The sequence below is a fragment of the Sminthopsis crassicaudata genome, chromosome 5 (assembly GCF_048593235.1).
Source record: "Sminthopsis crassicaudata isolate SCR6 chromosome 5, ASM4859323v1, whole genome shotgun sequence".
Taxonomy (NCBI): Eukaryota; Metazoa; Chordata; class Mammalia; order Dasyuromorphia; family Dasyuridae; genus Sminthopsis; species Sminthopsis crassicaudata.
Window position 1 is genome coordinate 23,672,929 of NC_133621.1, and position 12,998 is coordinate 23,685,926.

General features: G+C 35.0%; 1 protein-coding gene across 11 annotated transcripts in view; it reads left to right on the forward strand.

Annotated features, from left to right (window-relative positions):
• Window positions 1–12,998, forward strand: part of SLC4A7 (solute carrier family 4 member 7) — a 115,566-nt gene that overhangs the window by 81,000 nt on the left and 21,568 nt on the right. For all 11 annotated transcript variants that reach the window (XM_074268066.1, XM_074268067.1, XM_074268070.1 and 8 more), the window contains 6 exons: window positions 903–1,008; window positions 5,913–6,074; window positions 6,529–6,642; window positions 9,371–9,532; window positions 9,690–9,941; window positions 12,791–12,859. In XM_074268066.1, coding sequence (XP_074124167.1) covers window positions 903–1,008; window positions 5,913–6,074; window positions 6,529–6,642; window positions 9,371–9,532; window positions 9,690–9,941; window positions 12,791–12,859 — 865 coding nt within the window. The remainder of the gene's footprint in view (window positions 1–902; window positions 1,009–5,912; window positions 6,075–6,528; window positions 6,643–9,370; window positions 9,533–9,689; window positions 9,942–12,790; window positions 12,860–12,998) is intronic.

Consider the following 12,998-nt stretch of genomic DNA (forward strand, 5'->3'; position numbering starts at 1 on the left):
GGGTAGCCATTGGCTGAAACTCTTATAGACATCTTAAACTCACCACTATTTTTCTCCTTAAATACTATCTTCTTTCAGATTTCCTGGTTTCTATTAAAAGGACCATCATCCTTTCAGTCTTTTATGTATTGAATTTCAACAATATCCTGGACTCTTCACTTTCCCTCATTAATAATCAGTTGCCAAATCTTGCTCTTTCTCACTTGATAGCATCTTTTGCATCTAACTCCTCTCCACTTAGTTAAGATTCTTATTTCTCTCTTGTATTATTGCAGCAGCCTCTTCATTATTATTTCTGCCTCAGTTCTCCTCTTCTTCTAGGATCAAATAAAATTCCTTTGTTTAAATTTTAAAGCCATATACAACTGTCTCTGTTTATGTATCTTTTCAGTTCTAGTGGACCTCACTCCCCTACTCAAATTCTGTGATGGTCAAATTGTCCTCTCTTCCTTATTCCTGACATTTTTTATCTGTCCTTCCCAGGACTTTGTACTGCTATCCTGCATGTTTGTCATGGACTCCTTCCTGACCTCACCACTGTTCCTTAAGATGTAGTCTCTCCTTCCAACACTAATTCCTTTGGCTTATTTATTCTGTAGTTGGGCTGTATTTGTAGATAGTCTGCTTTAGGTCTTAGTATCTTCTGGATTTTTTTTTTAGAAAATAATCCTCTTTAAAGATTACATAAATATCCCTTTTCTATAAGTTTCCATTTTGAATCAATGTTTGTATTTCTTAGGCTAAATTTTATATAATGAAGACCAGGTTCTTTATTATCCCTTAATAGTAGCATAAGTTATATTTTCTCCTCAGATTTCTATATGGTAAAAACATCAAGATGTTAAACAATTGCCATGGTGCATTTTGAGTTTAATGAAGCATTTTCTTTAATGGTTTTTCAGGTGCTCGTGTACTGAGCCGTTGAATCCTAGCAATGAAACCCTCAAGAGATGGATTGAGATGAATAAATCGGCACAGACAATTTCATGGGGCAACCTTACTGTTTCTGTAAGTCCCTTGAAAAATACTATTCATTTTATAAGTTAGTTTTGACTTCATGACAGTTTGATTTTCATTAACCTTCATTTGCTTTTTATAAGTAAGTAGAAATAGTTTTAGAAAACTTTTAGATGTAACCATAAGATTTAGAATTGATTCTGAATCTGTTGTGGAGTTGAGTAAAATTTATCATCATCTTATTTATAAAGAAGTTAAATAAAAAGGGGGGGAATTAGTAACAAAAGATAATCCCCAAGCAGATAGTTTGTTAAACTATCAAAGAAAAGACTCAGTGACTAAACATCTCAGAGAATGGCTAAAGAGCAGTGGAAAGGTGACTGCCTTACTGTTCTTCATTTGATTCTGAGCTCAAGTTCCAACCTTTATAATTTGGGACAAGCTACTAAAATCAGGAAAATAAAACTTCTACCACTTATCTCATAGGGATATCATGAAGAAAACAGTTTGTAAACTATAAAATTCCATGAAAGTGGAGTATAGTAATGATTAAAGTGGTCTCTTCATCAAAATGTCTACTTCCACTGGTTTTCACCATGGCAATAGCCCTCCTCATTGTTCTATAGAAAACTTGTTTACTGTAGTTTTCTGGGAAGATTCCTAGGATGAATGCCACACTGCTCTTATCTCTTATAGGCTGTTCTGGCTTTTTTGTTGTTGGCCCTGCTATAGAAACTCATAGTCATAAGAGTGAATTCTTTCCAGAGCTCTATTCTTGCTTGAAACTTTCAAAGGAGGATGAGTTAGAGACATTAAGATGATTATGGTAGAACTAAGGCAAGAGTGGTCTGATGTAGACAGTTGTTATGCTTTTCATTTTCATTGTAATGAAACATTGGCCCTTAATTATTTGTTGAGATTATTTACTTTTGAAACCACATTCCATTATAAAGGCATTTTTAAATAAAGTTAGTTTTATCTCTAAAAAAATTGCTAGCAATCAGATGTACCAGACATCTTTCTTACCAAAATTGGGATGACTAAATGACATTAAAGCAGCTCAGAGTGTTTTATTTTATTTTACTTTTTAAATATTTAAACATTCATAACAAAAGTTTTTGGCATTTGTTTTTAAAATTTTTGAGTTCTAGCTTCTCTCCCATATCCCCACTCATAATTAAGAAATCACATATAAAGTTATACAAAATATTTGCATAAAAGTCAGTTTGTGAAAGAAAACAGATCTCCCACCCTAACAAAAATAAATTAAAAAGAGAAAATGCTTCAGTCTGTCCCAGTGAAGAACTGGGGATTTTTCATCATAAGTCCTTCAGAGTAGTCGTGGATGACTACACTTCTGAAAAAAGCAAAGTCTTTTACAAGGATGACATTACAAAGTCATCCCAGAACATTGCTGTTACTTTGTACATAGTACATTTCACTTTGCTTGAGTTCATGGAGGACTTTATAGCTTTTTTTTTTTTCCTGAGAGCATCCTGCTCATCATTTCCCATAGAATGATAACCTATCACAAACACATACCACAAGTCTATTGAGTTATCTGTCAATTGATAGGCATCCCCTTAATTTTCATTTTTTTTTGCCCTGAGAAGAGCTATGAATATTTTTTTTGTAAATACAAGTCATTTTCCTTTTTTTTCCCCTGATTCTCTTTTGATACTCATGCCGAGGTAGTTTTTTTTTTTTTCCTGAAAGCATCCTACTCATCATTTCCCATAGAATGATAATCTATCACAAACACATACCACAGTCTATTGAGCTATCTGTCAATTGATAGGCATCCCCTTAATTTTCATTTTTTTTTGCCCTGAGAAGAACTATGAATATTTTTTTGTAAATACAAGTCATTTTCCTTTTTTTTTTTTTTTTTTTCCTGATTCTCTTTTGATATTCATGCCGGAATAGTGTTGTTGTTAGGTCAAAGGACATGCAAATAAATAGCCTTTTGGCCCAGATCATATATTTGATCATTTTTATCAATTGGGGCATGACTCTTATAAATTAGACCCAATTTCCTGGCTGTTTAAAAAATGAGGCCGTATCAGAGAATCTTGTTGGAAAAAATTTTTTATAATTATGATTGCTAACTGTGTTCCCTCTCCTATTTATTTTCTCTCTCCTTTCACATTGTTTCTCCTCAAAAGTATTTTGGTTTTGATTATAATCTCCCTCAAAATGCCTTCTCTTTTATCACCTCTCTCTTCCCATATTTTACATTAAATTGCATACATTAAAGGACCAGAGGGTTTTCCCCTCTTTTTTTCTGCAGGGTAAGATAGATTATTATACCCCTGTTTTTATTTCCTCTTTGATCCAATTCTGATGAGAATAAGGTTCACTCACTTCCTCTTTCTTCTCCCTCTTCCCCTCCACTATAAAAGCTTTTTTTTTTTTTGTCTTTTTGTTTATGGAACATAATTTGCACCATTCCACTTTTCCCCTTTTCTCTCTCTTGTTACATTCTTCTCTCACCCCTTAATTTCATCATTTTAAAAAAGATATTATCCCTTTATATTCAACTCACACCTGTGCCCTTTGTCTAAAATATACTCTTAACTGTCAAAATAATGAACAAGTTCTGAGTTATAAGTATCAGCCTTCCATGTAGGAATATTAAAGATAAATTTTATTAAGTCCCTTATATCACTTTTCTGATTACCTCCTCATGCTCCTCCAGAGCCCTGTATTTGAAAACCACGTTTTCTACTCAGCTCTGGTTTTTTCATAATGAATGCTTGAAAAGCTTCTATTTCATTGAATGACAACCTCTTTCCTCTGATTTGCTGGATAAGGGATTGTAAACCTAACTATGTTGCTCTCTGGAATATCACATTCTAAGTCCTTTAATGTAGAAGCTGCTTAATCTTGTTTTATCCTGACTGTGGCTCCACTGTACTTGGAATTGTTTATTTCTGGATGCTTGCAATATTTTCTTGACTTGGGAGTTCAGGAATTTGGCTAAAATATTCTTGGAAGTGTTCATCTTGGGATTTCTTTTAGATGGTAATCAGTAGATTCTTTCAATTTCTATTTTATCCTCTGGTTTAGTTTTCCTTGAAAGGTGATATCCAGGTTGGGTTTTTTTTTTTTTTTTGATCATGACTTTCAGGTGGAGCAAGAATTTTAAAATTATTTCTCCTGGATCTATTTTCTAAGTCAGTTGTTTTTTCAATGATATAGTTCACATTTTCCCCCCTATTTTCTTCATTGTTTTTGGTTTTGCTTTATTTTATCTTGATTTCTCATACCATTATCTACCATTTGTTCAGTTCTATTTTTTAAGGAATTATTTTTCTCCATGAGCTTTTGTACCTCCTTTCCCAATTAGCCAATTTTGCTTTTTAAAACATTATTCTCCTTTTTGTATTTCCTTTTGCACCACTCTCATTTTTTTCCAATTTTTCTCCTTATTTGCCTTTCAAAATCCCTTTTGAGCTCTTCCATAGCCTGAGTCCAGTTCTTATTTTTTTTGGAGGCTTTGGATGTAGGAGCTTTGACTTTATCTTCTTCTGTGTGTATGATTTGATCTTCCTTGTCACCATAATAACTTTGAGTGGTCAGAAACTTTTTTCTTTGCTTTTCTTTCAGGCCTGTTACCCAGCTTTTAACTCTTTGTTAAAGTAAGGCTCTGCTTCCAGGAGGATGCATTTTTCCAAACTTCAGGGGGTTTGTGTAGCTGTTTTCAGAGATCACTGTAGGGACCTGACCATAAGCTCTCTTTTCTGCCCTGGAGCTATTGAGGAGAGTTCCCGCCACTGTAATTGTAAGATTTAGTGTGCTGGATGGGGGATTGCCCACATCAGACCTTTTCTGCTGTCCTTCCAGGGCCTCTTTTGTGTCTCTGGGCTGAGAGGTCTGGAAGCCTTCAGTGCTGCTGCTGATTCAGAGGTGGACTCCCACCCTGGTGAGACAGCTTCTAAATATCCTTTGGCTGGAAAATGTTCTCTTCTGTCTTGTTTTGAGTCATTATTTAAAGGAATTTGGAGCTGTTTGGGGGAGAGGTTGAGGGTGTTCCTGCCTTTACTCTGCCAAGGGCTCTGCCTCCCTCTAGTCTCTATTCAAAGGGCATATTGAGGGGCTCAGATCTTCATTTCTGTTCTGCCTTTTCTGTGCCTTCATTTCCTGATAGCTTCTCTAGGTGTTCTGATCTGTGTCCTGCCACTGCACCCCACAGGCTTAGGAGGAGAAAGTGAGGCTTCCAAGCACATTTGTATAATACAGCCCATGTGAAAAGCTGTACCCCGGACTGGACTATGTGTATGTGAGGTGGTAGAGAATGACAGTGAGCAGTGAGCAACACCTTTTCACTATTCTTTTCAGTGAGGGTAGGCTTGTGCTCTTAAGCAACAGAAGACAAACATAAACCTGAATCAGTGATATTGCCATGGCTGTCATGTTGGACTCTCGTGATCTCATAGTGTCTTCACAAACCCAGCCAGTCTTTTTATTCTGTAGATGGGCAGGATTCTGGCCCGAGCAGTTCAGTAACCTCTTCTTTATTCTTTTTCACTTGCTCACATTCTCTTGTGGATTGTGGTCAAGCAGAAAGAAGAAATGGTGATCTGGCCAGCAGCTGCCCTCTAATGACAGGGCTGCTGTTGGAAGACATCCTTCTGGAGTGTCTCCCCATCATCTTTCATTCTGCCAGCTAAGGCTTGTTTTGTCCTTTATTCCATGTGAGCATCTGCCATGAAAAACAGCTTAGTGAAAAATCACACTGACCCTGAATTGCTTTCAGTATAACCATTTCAGCTCCATCTAAGCTACGAGGCAGACATTTTCCAAAGAAATCCTGATCCTTTTCTAGTTCTAGCTAACTGTATTTGAGGGATAATTTTGTCATCTTTTTATTGGTTGGAAAAAGGTAGGAGAAGAGCAAATACTGAATTGACTTTAAAAGAGAATTTCTTCCCTCTTTTTTTTTTTTCTCCCAGGAATGTAAAACATTACACGGTGTCTTCCTGGGCCCAGCCTGTGGTCATCATGGGCCCTATATTCCTGATGTACTCTTCTGGTGTGTCATCTTATTCTTCACAACGTTTTTTCTCTCATCATTCCTGAAGCAGTTTAAGACCAAGCGTTATTTTCCTACCAGGGTAAATGACTATAACTTCAGAAGTCTCAATATTTGTTGATTTAAAAAAAATAATAATTTGTATTTAAATTAGAACTAGTATTGCACTAAGGTTAATTATGTTTGTATCAAAGATTAAAAGAGGACGAGAAGTATGTTTCATAGTGAATATGCATGGTATATGGCCATCCTGAGTTAGGAGAAAAAACTGAGAATATGTATTTTAGTTGTGTGTGTAATTCACACACACACACACACACACACACACACACACACACACACACACACACACGTACATATGTATATTTAGACATCTGCTCTTTGGAGAGTTAAATACAGGTTTAGTCCAAATATTTTCATCATTCCTAGACAATCTCTTTTTACCCCACTTTTTATGATTTGTGATGGCTATGAGTTATTTGGGAAGAATGTATAGTATCCACTCCATTTACACTAACTTGGTGCTTTTACTTTAGGTCCGATCAACAATCAGTGATTTTGCTGTGTTTCTCACCATAGTAACTATGGTTGCCATTGACTACCTTGTAGGTGTTCCTTCTCCTAAACTGCATGTTCCTGAAAAATTTGAGGTAAGGGTCGTGCATGCAAATGTGTGCAGATTTGTCTCATTGAGATGCAGTATGAAAACCACTGTGATTTTTCCTGCTGTTTTTGGAACTTTCATTAAAATACGGTGTTTTCCCAAAGAGTCCAAAGAGCTTGTGGGGCAGTTGGAAAGAAGGGCAGAAAAAAATGAGGAGTGCAGGGAGCAGTCAGCAGGACCCCAGGGGGAGAAGAGAGTGGAGGACTGCTCCAAAGCACATGGGCCTGTTGGCAGGAGAAGGCTTGCTACCTCTCTTGTCTCCTTGGCTTTCTCTGCATCATCTCTCAGTTCTCTGCCTTCTCAACTTTTGGTGACTGTTCTAATTGCTCCAGCCCCAGCATGGTCCACCCAGAAGATCCCATCATAGTATTTCCATAGGTCAGTTATGCTAAAATTCAATAGAATTTTAGTTCCTGCATGTCAAGGACTGTTTATTTATTTTTTGTGGACCCCCTAGCACAGAGCAGATTCTTTATCTTTGCTTGTAAAATGGTTAAGATAATTTATAAATTTCTTATTGAACAAGGAGTTAGTGAAGTACGAGTTATTTTCTGTGGGGCTTGAATTGACAAGAGTTCTTCCAGGACAGGAAAATGTTCACGCTTCATCTAGGGAATTCCCACTAGAAGGCCGAGGGAGTACTTGGATGGAGTTGGAGGGGGGCCTTTCACATTTAAGATGCCTGTTAAATTAGAACACTGGATTTCACCTGTAGGCTTTTGGTCTCATACTAGGAAATGATTCTGTTCAATGCAATGAATTGTGAGCAATATTCTAACACTAAGTGTTTATTTCTTCACTGAATATTCTGATATTTTAATAATTTATAACTTAATTTATGTTTCCTTGCTTTATGTAAAATGGATTTACATATAAATGGTTTATATAAAATTTGATGTGAAATTAAGTTAAAATTTTTTTCTTTTTAGCATTTCCATTTATTTCATTGGTAACCTTTAAAAAGAATGCCTTAAAATAGATATGTGTTGATTCATTTGTTAAGAGTGTACTATTTGTGTTGTGTAAGAGAAAAAGTGTCAGAGTTTGAGGGAGGAAGAACCGAATTTGAATCCTGCATCACACATTTAAAAGCAGCATGATCTTGGGCAAGTTCTTTAACCATTCACAGCCTAAATTTCTTCATTTTGTAAAATGGGAACAATAATAGCACCTACTTCTTAGGGTGGTTTTGAAGATCAAATATAAAGTACTTTCTAAGCTTTAAAGATTCATGTACATGCTAGCTATTATGAATAATATATATGGTTGCTAATGGCATATGACCTTTTGAAAAATAAATTTGTAGGATCACAGAATCAGAGCTAGAAAGAACCTCATAGCACCAAGTTCAATACCCTCTTTTACAAATAATTTTCTATGGTCCTCTATGTCAATGACTTGTTGATGGCCATACATTACACAACAGAGTCAAGACTTATCCAACCTCTAGTCCTCAGATTTTAAATCCAGCCTCCTTTCAATGCCTATACTGCTATTAAATTTTATTTTTTAATCTGTAAAACTGTATTCAGAAAATAGTTCCTGTTGTGTGCAATCAGTAGCTTGTATGACTGAAAGTTTAGATTAGATGCAGCCCTTGCTGTAAGAGAATGATAATAGCCTTGTCAAAGAACTTTACATGACCAGTGTATTGAAGGATAGAACCTGGGGCATTTTCTGAGCATTGGACTTAATATCTTTTTAAATGTAATATTTTTTTGATTTTATGATGCTGGGGTGTTTCCTTGGGGTCTCGACCTTAAGGAAATGATGTTCTATTTTGGGGAGATAAACTTGTCAAGGAACAGCTCCTAATAAAAACAGTTCATAGACAGTAAAATATAAAATGGTTGCAAGCACATCAACATTAATGTTAATTATTGGATTTAGGTTAATAAAATAAATATTTTTTGGGGGGTGGAGAATCATGAAAATAAGTAAAAATACTTATTTTGCAGAGTGTAATTGCCACTATTTTCTTAGAGGAAGAGTGATTTCCATAAAAACCATGAGGAAATTAAAACATAGTAGACAGATGTGTATATCCTTATCTTAGGATCCCATAATGCAAAAACTATAGTACCGAGCTCCTTTGTGAACACACAGTTATTGTTAAAAATAAATTACTTTAAATAAAACATATTGTCACATGTGTAGAGAGTTTGATGACTGATGGAGTAAGAGTTGTCATTTGCTTATAAATGCTTCCCTTCACTCATCTTTGTTTTCCCATCCCACATCAGGCCTTCTCCAGATTTTTATGGTTGTAAAGATCATTGGACTTTGAGATTATTAGTTGAATTTCTTCATTTCTTACACATAAGAAAGCAGATTTCCCTCTGTTAAGTGATTTGCTCAAGGTCACGTTGACATAAGTGACAGAGAGCTTGCTTTCCAACTTGAGTTCTAGAAGCTTACATGATGGGCCTTCTCTTGTGCCCATCCTGATATTTAGGCAATGGGCTGTCTTGGTTTAGGGCTATTCCAGTGCTTCCTCTTCTGAACTGGGGCCTGCCACTCATATAGCTCTGATGTCAGAGAAAACTCAGGTTTCCATGAGGGTGATATTGCAACAAAGTTCTTCTAGTCTTTTCTTTCAGCAAACCTTGTGAAATATGGAAGTACTTCCTTAGATTTCCTGGATTAGGGTAAGGAAACCTACAAACATTTTTTCCCCCCTGACTTGTGTTATTTAAATGTTTTTTCCTTCCTAGCCTACTCATAAAGAGAGAGGTTGGATCATAAGCCCACTGGGTGATAATCCATGGTGGACATTATTAATAGCTGCTATTCCAGCGCTGCTTTGTACTATTCTCATTTTCATGGATCAACAAATCACAGCAGTCATCATAAATCGAAAGGAACATAAGTTGAAGGTAATTTTTATTTTTTTCTACTTTAGTAATTGAAATGTGAGTTATTTTATTAACATTTCACTGTGATTGTAGCACAAAAATATGTTGTTTAATTTGTTACTGAAAATATTTTCTTAAACTGAGCAGCTGCTTGAGAAAACTTTGCTTGACTTTACAGAAAGGAGCTGGATATCATCTGGATTTGCTCATGGTTGGTGTGATGTTGGGCATTTGCTCAATTATGGGTCTGCCATGGTTTGTGGCTGCAACTGTTCTTTCTATAAGTCATGTAAACAGCTTAAAAGTTGAATCTGAATGTTCTGCTCCAGGAGAACAACCTAAGTTTTTGGGAATCCGAGAACAGCGAGTTACAGGCTTACTAATTTTTGTCCTGATGGGCCTGTCTGTGTTCATGACTTCTGTATTAAAGGTAAGACAGTTTTTTTAATAAATTCTCTCAAAAACAATATCTTAAGGTTAAAACTCATGTTTAGTGGCATAAAAATGGAGCAATTAAAATAAATTTAAAATAACTAAAATTTCCTTAAACTGGATTTTATAGGGATTATTAACTTTGAGAAGTATAGAATTTTCAAAGGTGACATTTAATTGATAGGAGTTTCCATATTAAATCTCTGGCATAAATTTCTCCATATACTTGCCTCAAGATAGAGGACAATTCAGCTAAAGATGCTTTAAGTTATCCCATCTATATTTGATCTCAGTGGTATGAATTAAATACTATTTTAGTTTGTATCACAACCATTTTTATATCTTATGCTGTGTGACTTTTGTCTCTGTCATCCTGTAACTTACCCATTGAAGAATTACTAATGAAACACAGAACTTTACAAAAATGTTGACAGTAGTACATAAAAATAGACAATGCTTAATTAAATTAATTATGTGAAAAGTAATAATAGAGAATGAAAGCACCTACCCTAGTACTAGGTAAAAAAAATAAAATTGTGAAGAAAAAGTACATTAAGAATAATTAGAAATCATAAAATAGGACAATTTTATGTTATTAAGGAGATTGTATAGGAAACCAGAATTCTGATATGAAGCTTTGTTTAATCTTAAATTATTATACACTTATCTAACAAAATGTATTTATTCATGTCGATAGCAAAAAGTTAAGGATATTTGAACACTTTGTCCCACAGTCTCCCAACTTCTCTAGAGCACAGCTTCTTAAATTGGTTCATGACCTTATAAATGTTTGATTTGTATACGTGTTTTATATATTTGGGGTCACATAAAAATTATTTGGGTGAAAGAGTTAAGAAACCCTGCTCCAGCAAATTACCTCCATTATCATTCCTACTGATTTTTCTTAGCTTCCCATTCTTCTGGCTCCTTCCTTGTTGCCCAAAGACATGCCTTATGTCTCTCCATCTGTAAAGAAAAAATCCCTTGGTATAATTTGACCATTCTTGCTGTTTTTTGACTGTTTTCTGTCCTCTGCTAAACTCTTTGAGAAAATTTCCCACTTCCTGTTCTTTTGTTCACCTGTAATCTATTTTCCAGTTTTAGAGTTTAAATGAAACCTCTCTTACCAAAATTGCCAGTGTTCTCTTAATGGCCAGCCCTTTTCTGAATTATGATCCTTTTCTTCTCTAAGGCTTGTTATTTGTCTTGTCTTTTGGACAGCTTTTTCCTCCAGATTTTCTCCTGTAAAACCCTTTTTTGGTGGGGTGTGGAGGGTCTTCCGTCCATTTGTATGATTGGTTCTGGGTATCTCCTCTTTTTTCCCTATGCTCTCTCATTTGGTGACCTTATTAGTGCCCATGGGTTCAGTAAGCCTCTGTAATATGATTGCCAGATCTAGATTTTCCAGTTTTAATCTCTTTGTTGAGCTACTCTACATATGTTGAACTACTCTTCTGTGATTACTTCTAGGACAAAGCAAAGTATAAGTTCTCAGTATATAGGCCCACACTCTCAGGGTTACTGAGGCAGACATATGGCATAGCAGATAAAGACTGGGCCTTGATTTAGGAAGTTCTGCGATCACATCTACCTTTGTATGTCAAAAAATACATAGTTGCTATTCCTGCAAAATGAAGTCTCTCCTGAATGCATCTGTCACCCTTGAATGATGTACAGTTTTTAATATCAAAAAATATCACCTATATCTTAGATGTCAAAATTTTTTAATCTTTTGGCACTAAATCTCATGCTGGAAAAATCTATATTTTTAAACTTCTGTCTACTGTTCCCCACCTCAGTACTATACTTCTTCTCCCTCATAGAGAAACCATAAAAATAAGATTATGTAGCTTCCTTAGGCACACATAATGTTATCTAAATAAATTTAATAATATAAATTATTTTATTTATACCTAATTTTTTCATTTTCTAAAATACATTTAAAATGTTATTGTGAAAATGTTTAGATATGAATTTCATCTAAGATTGGCATTTTAATTTCGAGTATCTAATAGCAATTATAATTTTGAATTGTGAAAAAGTAGTCATTACTCTGATTATCACCAAATATGAGATGATATTTTTAATTTGTTTTTGTAGATTGTGCCCCTATTATAATTGATTATGTGGTTGGTCATTTTTTTATAGAAAGAATATTATTTTGTCATATCCTATATTTATTTATATAATCTTAGCATTTATTTCTGGATGGGACTAGAGATCATTCTTTTTAAACCACCATGTTGTATGGTTGAAGATACTGAGTCTCATACTGAGTCTCTCAAAGTTAAATAAGGTTATGTAGCCAAGTCCAAAAACCAAAGTAAACTGATTAGGAGGCTAGCATTATTTTTTTCCCCTGAGGCAATTGGGGTTAAGTGACTTGCCCAGGGTCACACAAGTGTTAAGTGTCTGAAACTAGATTTGAACTCAGGTCCTCCTGACTTCAGGGCTGGTGCTCTATCTACTGCACTACCTAGCTGCCCCAAGGCTAGCATTTTTTTTCCTTAGGCCACATACACATAGCCTTAAGTCTGACCATCATGCCAATTTAGTCACCATTTATCAATTTTACACAAAACATGTTTTTAAGTCACCTTTTATTATTGGTATCCTGAAGGGAAGTTAAAGCTACTTAAGAATTCATATTTTCTGAGCAAATTCTTTGTTAAAATTGACTTTTCTTTTAGACTTTTGAACTATCATTAAGTCTCCTGGTATTTTGCCAAGATTGTTTATCTTATTCTGTTGTGTATTGATCTCCATTCAATATATCACTTTGTGCTTTGCTGTTACTCTTTGCCATTTCCATAGTGTGAATTCTGATTGTGATCATTTGACTTGCAGTTTATTCCAATGCCAGTTCTGTATGGTGTTTTTCTTTATATGGGAGTTTCTTCATTAAAAGGCATCCAGGCAAGTTCAAAAGTTTAAATATTTTTAAAAATTGTAATCTTTATTATTTTAAAAGATGGTAAAATGGTAGTGTCCCTTTGTTTTTCCTAATGTTATAGTTTGAAAAGCCACTGCTATTATAATCTCTTTATTAAAACTT